The sequence below is a fragment of the Drosophila ficusphila genome, unplaced genomic scaffold, assembly GCF_018152265.1.
Source record: "Drosophila ficusphila isolate 14025-0441.05 unplaced genomic scaffold, ASM1815226v1 contig_198, whole genome shotgun sequence".
NCBI classification, from domain to species: domain Eukaryota; kingdom Metazoa; phylum Arthropoda; class Insecta; order Diptera; family Drosophilidae; genus Drosophila; species Drosophila ficusphila.
Window position 1 is genome coordinate 1994436 of NW_025064092.1, and position 9631 is coordinate 2004066.

The following is a 9631-nucleotide window of genomic DNA, read 5'->3' on the forward strand; positions in this document are numbered from 1 at the left end:
GGGAGGAAGGGGTGAAAGGGGTGAAAGGCGAGGGAGGGGTAAACGGGGGGCAAATTAGTTGGGTGAACTGCGCAGGATGGCGAAATTGCTGCCATAAATGCTCCGTTGGCGTGTGCCTTCTCCACCTAGCAGGTCAAAAGAGGAGAGGGGAAAAAGGGGAGGAGGAGGGGGAAAGGGGGGTCAGAGGTGAGGGGTCGGCGCTGCAGGTCAATGCCATTTCGGGCCATTTGGCGGCCAATTGCAGCAGTTTCGCGTGCGGCAACAGAAAAAGGCAGCCGAAGAATCGATTGGACTGGATGGATAGCCAGCACTGACAGCCTGCAAATGCTCGAGGAACATCTAGACAGCTTTTCAAAACACAACAAACAAATAAATAAATAAATAAGAGATAAGATATATTAAGGAGAAATTTAGTTGAAACAATGTTAGCCTACAAAAATATAGAGTAGCTTCTAATTATGTCCTTGATTTATTAAAATATTATTAGGTTCTCGCGTCAGGATCTCATATTTTGAGATATATGTGGATACACAAATTTAATATAAATGCGCAATATATTTAAATATTTATGAAGAGAAAATTCTCGAAAAATTTTAACTTCATATAAGTTAAGTTAATAATTTCTTTCTCTGCAGCATATTTTAATGAATTTAAAAGAAACAAATTCAAGCTGCTGTATTTAGTTCTTAAGCTTACACAAATATTAGTTGTGGTTATAGAGGTTTGTACAAATATTGTAAATGAATGCAAGTTTATTATTATAAGTTTCTAGTTTGAGTTTGGGGAAGTGACAACCCTGTTGCCAAATGAAATTTTCTAGTATGCCAAACTCCTCACTGAGCTTAGAGCTTTCTTAGTTCTACTTTCTTAGATTGTAAGGATCCAATCCCCGCAGTTCGCCAACAGGCTTTTGACACACATAACTCCCGAAAACTAGAAAGTTCCTCTTAACCCGAAAGTTTCATCCGCGAAGATGAAGAATCCTGTACTGCGGATGACACTTTCGCCGGTTAACTTTCGGTGGCCATTAACTGGAAACCCATCCCAAGCAGCCAAAGTTGCCGGGGAATGTCGGAATTCCTGGCCAAACAATGGCGACAGCTCCTGGCACTCCTGGCACCCGTCAACAATGGCCAAGGATTAGTGGGCAGCCCGTCGCCATCATCATCCGGCGCCTCCGTTGCGGTGTGAGCTTAGGTAGTTCGGTTCAGTTCAGTTTGGTTGAGTTCCGTCTTGACCTCTGCTCCCTCGAGCGGAACAAAATGTGTAATGAATGCAGTGGCAGTGGCAGTGGCAGTGGAAGTGGCAGTGGCAGCAGTTGTGGCAGTGGCAGTGGCAAAAGTTCCCATGGTGACAGGTGGGAAAGTGTAAGCCGCTTTCTCCTCTTGCCGCTCCGCTGCAGTTAGCGTTAATTAGGATGAATGCGAATGCGAATGCGAATGGCCTGCAGCGAAAGTTAAATGAGGATGAACAAGACTTACCTGCGGCTGGGTAATTGTGGCTCCATGAGACCCAAGTGGTTGCCCCACCTGGTTGGGTCAAGTCCCCGGCCGCAGGAAACCCGCACGGAGTGCTCCTATTGTCCTGCTCTTAACCCAGTAATCTTGCTCGGCCTTCGTTTTGCGAATCCTCATTCGGCCTGGTCTCATATCAACTGCATATCACTGCTTCTCATTATCCCCATCGGTGGCTCAAGTCCCCAAATTCTATGGAAAAACTCTGTAAATCGGTAAAATCTGCATAAAAAGGCCAAAAATCATTTCATCTCAACGGGAAAGCTCATCATAAAACGTTATAAGATGGATTTAGGTATGGTTATAGTCTAGATTGTCTTAGCTATTTTAATTATTATTATATTATATATATATTAATATATAATTATTATTACTATAATCTCAAGCTGCGTACCCCTTCGATCCCTTCCAGGTTCACCCTCTCGTACATCCTGCTGTGCTCGCTGATGTGGTGCCTGTACTTCGTGGTGGACGGCGGATCGGAGGACTTCTGGCGCCCCATCTCCAGCTCCTTCTCGATGCTCTCGCTGGTGACGATAATGGCGCTGTGCTTCACCCACTGGGACCTGTACAGGGAGCACCGGACGGTGACCTCCGCGGTGACAGCGCTGATGCTCTGCGGCGCCTCGCTGGCATTCCTCACCTACACCGGCAGGGCGTTCAGTCCGCTGGGCCACTTCGCCATCTGCCTGGAGATCGTCCTGCTGATCTACACCGCCCTGCCAATGCCGCTCTGGTTGGGCGCCAGCACGGCCATCAGCTACTCCATCGCCTTCGAGATGGTCTCCCACATGGTAATTGGTTGCAGTGCCATTCACGGAGGAGCCATCCACGCTGGCGGGGTGGCGGCTGAAGGAGCTGAGGGAGCGGGGGTGGCGGGTGTTCCGAGCACCGGAGATCCCAGCAACAGAATCCTCGTCCTGCGCATAATGGCCCACCTGAGTGTCCATTTGGTCGGGGTGCATGTGCTCATCATGAATTTGGTGCGCATGCGCGGCACCTTCATGAAGGTGGGTCAAAATCTCCTCGTGCGCCGCCAACTGGAGATGGAGAAGCAGCTGAAGGAGAAGATGATCCACTCGGTGATGCCTCCCAAGGTGGCTGATATGCTGTTGAACGAGGGAGGTCCTTCGGGCTTGGATTCCGGCGGAATGCCACCGGAATCGCATTACATGCGACCCAGAGCCTCCAACGATGTGAAGTCCCTGTTTCGTCCCTTCCACATGCACAGCATGGAGAACGTGAGCATTCTGTTCGCGGACATCGTCGGATTCACCAGGATGTCCTCGACGAAGACGGCCGAGCAGCTGGTGGAGATCCTCAACGATCTGTTCGAGCGATTCGACGATCTCTGTTCGCTGAGTGGCTGCGAGAAGATCTCCACGCTGGGCGACTGCTACTACTGCGTTTCGGGGTGCCCGGAGCCTCGGGCGGATCACGCCATCTGCTGCGTGGAAATGGGCCTGGGGATGATCGACGCCATGCGCTGCTTCGATGCCCAGCGACACGAGGGCGTCAAGATGCGGGTGGGCGTCCACACGGGCACCGTTCTCTGCGGGATCGTGGGCACCCGACGGGTCAAGTTCGATGTCTGGAGCAACGACGTCAGCCTGGCCAACAAGTGAGTGAGCTCAATTGATTTGTGGATCCTCTTAATATAGGTATGCTCCTTTGCAGAATGGAATCCTCGGGGAAACCGGAGCAGGTGCACATTTCGCAGGAGACCTCCAGCTTCCTGGGCGATGCCTACTATTTGGAGGAGGGCGAGGAGGTTTTCGGTGAGTATTTCATATATAGAGTAGTTAATACTATATATAGAAAAAGATTTCTGCTAGGGATGTATACTATATATAAAAATAGATTTAATGTCGCTGTAAACTTAGTTTACTACTGAAAATTGTATGAAGTGTTTGAAAAAATAATAATAAATCTAAAATTCGTGGAAATAATTAGGTTTTTTTAATAAACTAACCATTCCTTGTTGACAATTTTCGTTCAGGGATTTGGGATTTTCCGAAAACTTTCAAAGGCGTGAGGTTATAAAAATTAAAAGGAAAAGGAAAAAAATGAAGCAATGCTGTTCGTTAGAGAATTAAAATACATCATTTTAGGGGTGTGCCATGGATGGAAATCGGATTAAATTTAGAAAACTTATGGGCTTAGGAGTACTGAATTTTGATCCATATTCGGCAAACCCAATTTTTGGCAATTTTAGAAGGTAGGTGGGGCATTCAAAAGTGACAAAACATCGACTAAAAATGGAAATTTAAGTAAAGATGCAGCTTGTTAGATTTTTTAATAACAAATTCAAACAGGTATGCCACTTGTAAATTGGATACAAATTGGAAAAGTTAGAGGCTTAGAAGTGCACTTTTCTGCAAAATATATAGTAAGATATAACTATTTTCATTCCCGAACACTGTAACTAATAAGTAGACATATAAATTACAAGATTACACTCCTTGTATCTTTTCCTTAATTTGCAAAATAATTATATGGCTATGGGTTATAGAATATATATATCCATAAGATATACTAACCCCGGCTTTCCTTCCCTTTCCCTTTTCCAGGTCACCGCACCTACTTTGTAGTGGGTCGCCGTCGCGACTTCACCCGGACGAACAGCCTGAGTCCCAGCATGCCGGCCAATGGAGCGGGCAGCTCCCTGCTCCTCCCGGGAGCCCATGGAGCGTCGCTCTCGCAGAGCGCCACCAATGTGTCGGCGGTGCAGCCGAACGTGCCGCCTGCCTCGCCGGTGGGCCAGCTCTCCAGCTCGCTGAACCCCTCGCCAGTGCTCTCCATGAGACCCAGGTTGACCTCCTTGAGCATGAAGCTCCGCAAGAAGTCGCAGAGCAGGGAGCGCGACGTGGAAAGGGGCATCATCCATCCGGCGGCGGCGGGGGTGCCACCAGTGATTGTGGTTAGGGAGCGACCCAAGATCATCATCACCACGAAATCCCTGCCGGGCAGTCTGGACTCGGATGAGCAAATGCCGGGGAGTCCCTTGCCAGTTCAGGTGAATCCTCCAGCCAGCGAAACGCGATCGAAGATCAAGTTGAAGGTGTGGAAAGTGCCGCGGTTTCTCAAGCGATTCGAGGATCTGACCAGCAGGCACAGCAGTTCCAGCAGCTCCACCACCACCACCGCTCACCAGGAGCGGGAGCGGGAGAGGGAGAGAGAGAAGGAGAGGGAGAGGGAGAGGGAGAAGGAGGAGCTGCACCACCAGAGCCACTTGAATCCGGAGGAAACGCTCGCCTTCATGGACAGTCAACTGCAGAATGGCAACGGCTGTGGTTACCAGCAGCTTCCCGTTCTGGTGGAGACCTCCAGCCACCGCACCCAAACCCTGGACATTCCGCCCGCTCGTCCGGTGCTCCACCATGCGGCCACCTCGACGGCACTGGCGAGCAGTGTGCTCCGATCCCCGGAAGCGGGAACGGGAACGGGAACGGGAACGGGCTGCTGCTCCCCCGGCCAGTACTCCATGTACGACGACATCATCGATGTGCGATCCTACATCAGTCAGTCGCGCAGCGACATATCTCCCTTCGGCCGATCGGGGAGCTATAGGTCGCAGTGCGGCCGGCAATCCACGGGGGAGCAAACGGAGGTGGGACAGGAAATGGAGGAGGAACAGGAGGAGCTGGTACCTCCCAGGCAGCCACATCAAATACAGTGGAGCAGTCGCCACTGCCTCGTCCGCGAGCTTCAACTTTGGCCACCGGGAGACCCACACCGAATAGCCTGGAACCAGGAACCTCCTCCACGAGTCCCAGCTGTCTGCCTGCTCCTAGCAACTCCGGCGGAGGAGCTGGGATCTTTCCACCCTCGCACTCCCGCCAGTCGAGCATCTGCCCCTCGGCGACATCTCGCAAGGATTCGGGGATCAAGAGCAACTCGAGGAGGTCCTCGATTCAGCAGCAGATCTACGCCCTCAACCAGTCGGCGATTAGCCAGCACCGAGTGTCCGGCTACTTCACCAGCTCCACCTCGAGCATCTCCAACTTGGGCGATGCCCAGGCGATGGGACTCCCGCTGGCCGCCCAGCCACCGCCGCCGCCGCTCCTGATGCCCGCGTGCTCCTCGCAGATGGCGGATCCCCTGGCCGCCTGCCTGCAGCAGCTGCGCAAGCAGTCCGATCTCCAGCTGATCCGCTGCGTGCGGGACAACGCCAGGTCGCAGCGGAGCTACCTGGTGAAGCCGCCGCTCCGGAGGTTCAGCCTGTACTTCAAGTCGCGCCAGTTGGAGCGGGACTTCCGCTCGAAGGCCCATCGCTTTGGGGCGGAGAACGAGACGGAGGGACCGCCGACTCTGGCCACTCCCAGGTACAACACCTACATCGATATCTTCGTGGGCATTGCCGTGTACCTCTGCATCTCCGCCTCGCTCTTCCTGATGACCCAGAACACGGTGAGTCCGAGCTTCCGCCTGTGGGTGACGCTCTTCTCCTGCTTCACGGCCATCCAGGTGTTCGCCCTGTTCCTGTTCACCCGCCAGATGTGTCGCCGGCAGAGCGGCAGCAGCGTGAGCCATCGCCTGCGATCCAAGTCCACCACCAGCGAGGACCTGGAGCGTGAGGAGCGATCCGCTCCGGTTGCTCCGCGCTTCGAATCCTGTGCAGATCGCATCTTCGAGGCCATCTCCAGTTGGTATCCCTGGCACATCTGCTTGGCTGTGCTGATGGCCATGCCCGTTCTGCTGATCATCGCCAACTTTCTGCTGCTGGACCTGGAGCAACTGGAGGCCTTTGAGTACCACTACGGCTTCCTGATCTTCGTGTGCATCGTCCACTTCTGCAACTTTACGCAGCTCAACTGCTGGGTTCGCAATGTCCTGGCCTTCTTGGCTGCCCTCTGCTTCATTGGGATTGCGGTGTCGCAGTTGATGGTCTACAGCCACAATCGAAGTGACCAGCAGCAGGATCAGCCGGATCAGCCGGATCAGCCGGATCAGCCGGATCATCGGGATCACGAGGCATCGAACTTCATACAGGAGATCAAGTGGTTTCAGGACTACCACGTGGAGATCTACTTGGATTTGCTGCTCATCCTGGTTCTGGTTTGGTTCCTCAATCGCGAGTTCGAGATTGGTTATCGGTTGACTTTCTATGGGAATGCGGTGGCCAACCAGGACAAGGTCCGAGTGCAGAACATGAAGAACCAGGCGGACATGCTGCTCCACAACATCATTCCGAAGCACGTGGCCGAGCATCTGAAGAACACCGCCAAGTACTCGGAGAATCACCACAATATAGCCATTATCTTCGCCTCGATCGTCAATTTCAACGAGATGTACGACGAGAGTTACCTGGGTGGCAAGGAGTTCCTGCGGGTTCTCAACGAACTGATCGGAGATTTCGATGAACTGCTGTCGCGTCCGGAATTCCGAGCCGTGGAAAAGATCAAGACAATCGGCTCGACTTTTATGGCCGCCAGTGGACTGGATCCTTCGCATCGCGGAAGCGGCGATGAGCACATCCACACCCTCATGGAGTTCTCGATTGCCATGCAGGAGGTGGTGGATGCCTTCAACAAGGATCTGCTGGAGTTCAATCTGATCCTGCGGATCGGCATGAACATTGGCGATGTGACCGCTGGAGTGATTGGAACGAGCAAGCTCTACTACGACATTTGGGGCGATGCGGTGAATGTGGCTTCGAGGATGGACTCCACTGGCCTGCCGAATCGCATCCAGGTGGGCAAGGACTGTCTGCCCTTCCTCGCCAATCGCTACGAGTTCGAGCCGCGCGGCAGTGTCTATGTGAAGGGCAAGGATCACATGGAGGTGTTCCTCTACACGGGACGCAGGGAGAAGCCGCTGGAGGCGGTGGACCAGCAGCTGCTGCTCAACAAGCTGGATCACTTGGATCGCGACAAGCAGGAGTACGAGGAGCAGGAGGAGGACGACGAGGAGGAGCAGGAGGAGGAGCAGGAGGAGGAGCAGGAGGATGAGGAGGAGGACGACGACTTGCACTCCAGTGAGACGACCACGCTCTTCAAGTCGCACGAATCGCTGCACGCCAATGGTGGCACCACCATTTCCCTTGCCAACAACAACAACATCAACAACAACAACATTGCCACAACAGCAGCAACAACGACAACCACAAACAACAACTCAATGCCACTGGAAACCTAGGAAAATTGCCAAAGACAACAACAACAACAACAACATCCGAAAAGAAAAGAAAAGAAAAGAAAGGAAACTGAAGAGGGTAAAAAGCACTTGAGAAATGGTTTCAAAATTGCATTTAATGACTCTAACGTTTGGAGCAAGTTTTCCATGGCTAAAAAAAGAAAACTGAGTTGTGTTGGCCAGAAAAAAAAAAAAGAAAGAAACCAAAACGGAAAAAAAACCAGAGGATATAGAAGATGGAAGGGCGGGGGATCTTAGAGAGGGGAACATCGTGGTTGGAAAAAAAAAAGAAAAAAAAATAAGAAAAGTAAGAAAGAACAACCGTGTTTTTTGTGATATAAATGAATATGAATAGATAGAAAAGTTAGGAACGATAGAATCGGGTTAAAGTTGCTAGAGATTGGGTTGATTGATTCAGCGATTGATTGACTAATCGATTGATTGTTGTTTTTAGCATTTTGGGGAGCTTAAAGACGATGCAGAGATATCTACGAATATCCAGCAGAGACCCCAAAAAGAATATTCTATATAAATTGAAATGTATTTAATTGTACTAGCCAGTTGATACATCTGAAAACCAAACGAAATGCTTTCTTTCCCTTCTACCACTGTTTTTTTTTTTACTAGCTGTAACTAAACTAAATTAAACTAATGGAAATGCGTGGCTTTAAATGGTAGTAGCGAAATATTAATGTGGATTGTATGTAGTTTCAATGTACCATAGAGTTAACCGATATATATTATATATATGAATAAGTAACTAAATAACAATTTTTTTTGAGCCAACGAATGGATATTACCTGTATGTATTTGCTGTTGTTCAATGTTGATCAATACGTGTATATAAATGTATGTAGCTAAAGTTAAACGAAAGTGTCTCGCAGACGAGGGTCTGCTGCCATAAAAAATCGTTGGTTAGGTTTGGTCAGCAAGGGTTAAATAATACAACAATTAAAATGATTTTAAACCACTTTTTACCCTTTTTTTTTGTTCGCCCGATTTTTGCTATGATATTGCAGTTTTCCGAGCAAGGGTTAAGTCTTGAAAAGACTTTAACTTTTTGAAAGAGTAAAAATAATACTGTTAAACCGGGTTATAACGCTATTATACATGCGGCTTTTACAGAAGTTGATAGAACAGCAAACAACCGAAAAGTATGCACCAAAATGCTTGCCACACACACACACACAGACACACACTAAGACAGGCACTCACCCACCAAAAAAGCTTTCACCCACACTCACTCGCCAACTTCCACACACACTGAGAAAAATCATTTTGTAAGCCTTTTGTATAATTTTTTTATACAAAGGCACCTTTTGTGCAATGAAACTTTGCCTCTTTCTAACGGTAAACTTAAGCAAAACTCTATTTCCGCCACGAAAACTGAAATGAATTAAAACGAATAAAAATGAAGAAGCATCAAAATCAGCGAAAATATATAACAATGTAAACGTGTATGTGTATCGAAACCTATGGACCCTATTGTATTTTTATATAAACAAAACAAGTATTTTCTACTAATTTATTGAACAAAACTAAAACACAGAGACGTACATTTTTTTCTTGTCTTTTTGAAACATCTAAATGTACATACTACATGATATATATATATATACAAATATATATACAATACATGTATTTATATTTATAATTGTATATTTTTATAAAACAGAAACTGAACAGCAAAAAAATAAGGGGAAGAGCGAATGATATTTACGAAGAGTCTAGATCCTGTTTACGATGTGTAGAAATGTTTATATGTTGTTAACGCTGAAATCCCAACAGCAGCCATCGATGGCCATAACCATTGTAAGTGGATCGTGTCCTACGTGTGTTTTAGCAAACGATTTCAAAGAGTTTATCGAAGTGTTATAGGCAAACCTACTAAGCGAGATGTGTAGAAATAAACAAAACAAAAAAAATAAACAAAAGGCAGCAGTCTTATATTGTATGTACTTAAATCTCGAGTGGTTTTAATT

The 9631-nt window shown here is 48.6% G+C and overlaps 1 protein-coding gene across 1 annotated transcript in view; it reads left to right on the forward strand.

The window, feature by feature from the left end:
• LOC108094583 (adenylate cyclase type 9) overlaps positions 1–9613 on the forward strand; it is a 50053-nt gene extending 40440 nt beyond the window's left edge. The window contains 4 exon segments of the mRNA XM_017195200.2: positions 1927–3135; positions 3192–3292; positions 4085–5104; positions 5107–9613. Coding sequence (XP_017050689.2) covers positions 1927–3135; positions 3192–3292; positions 4085–5104; positions 5107–7652 — 4876 coding nt within the window. The 3' untranslated portion in view covers positions 7653–9613.
• The last annotated feature ends 18 nt before the right edge of the window (positions 9614–9631 follow it).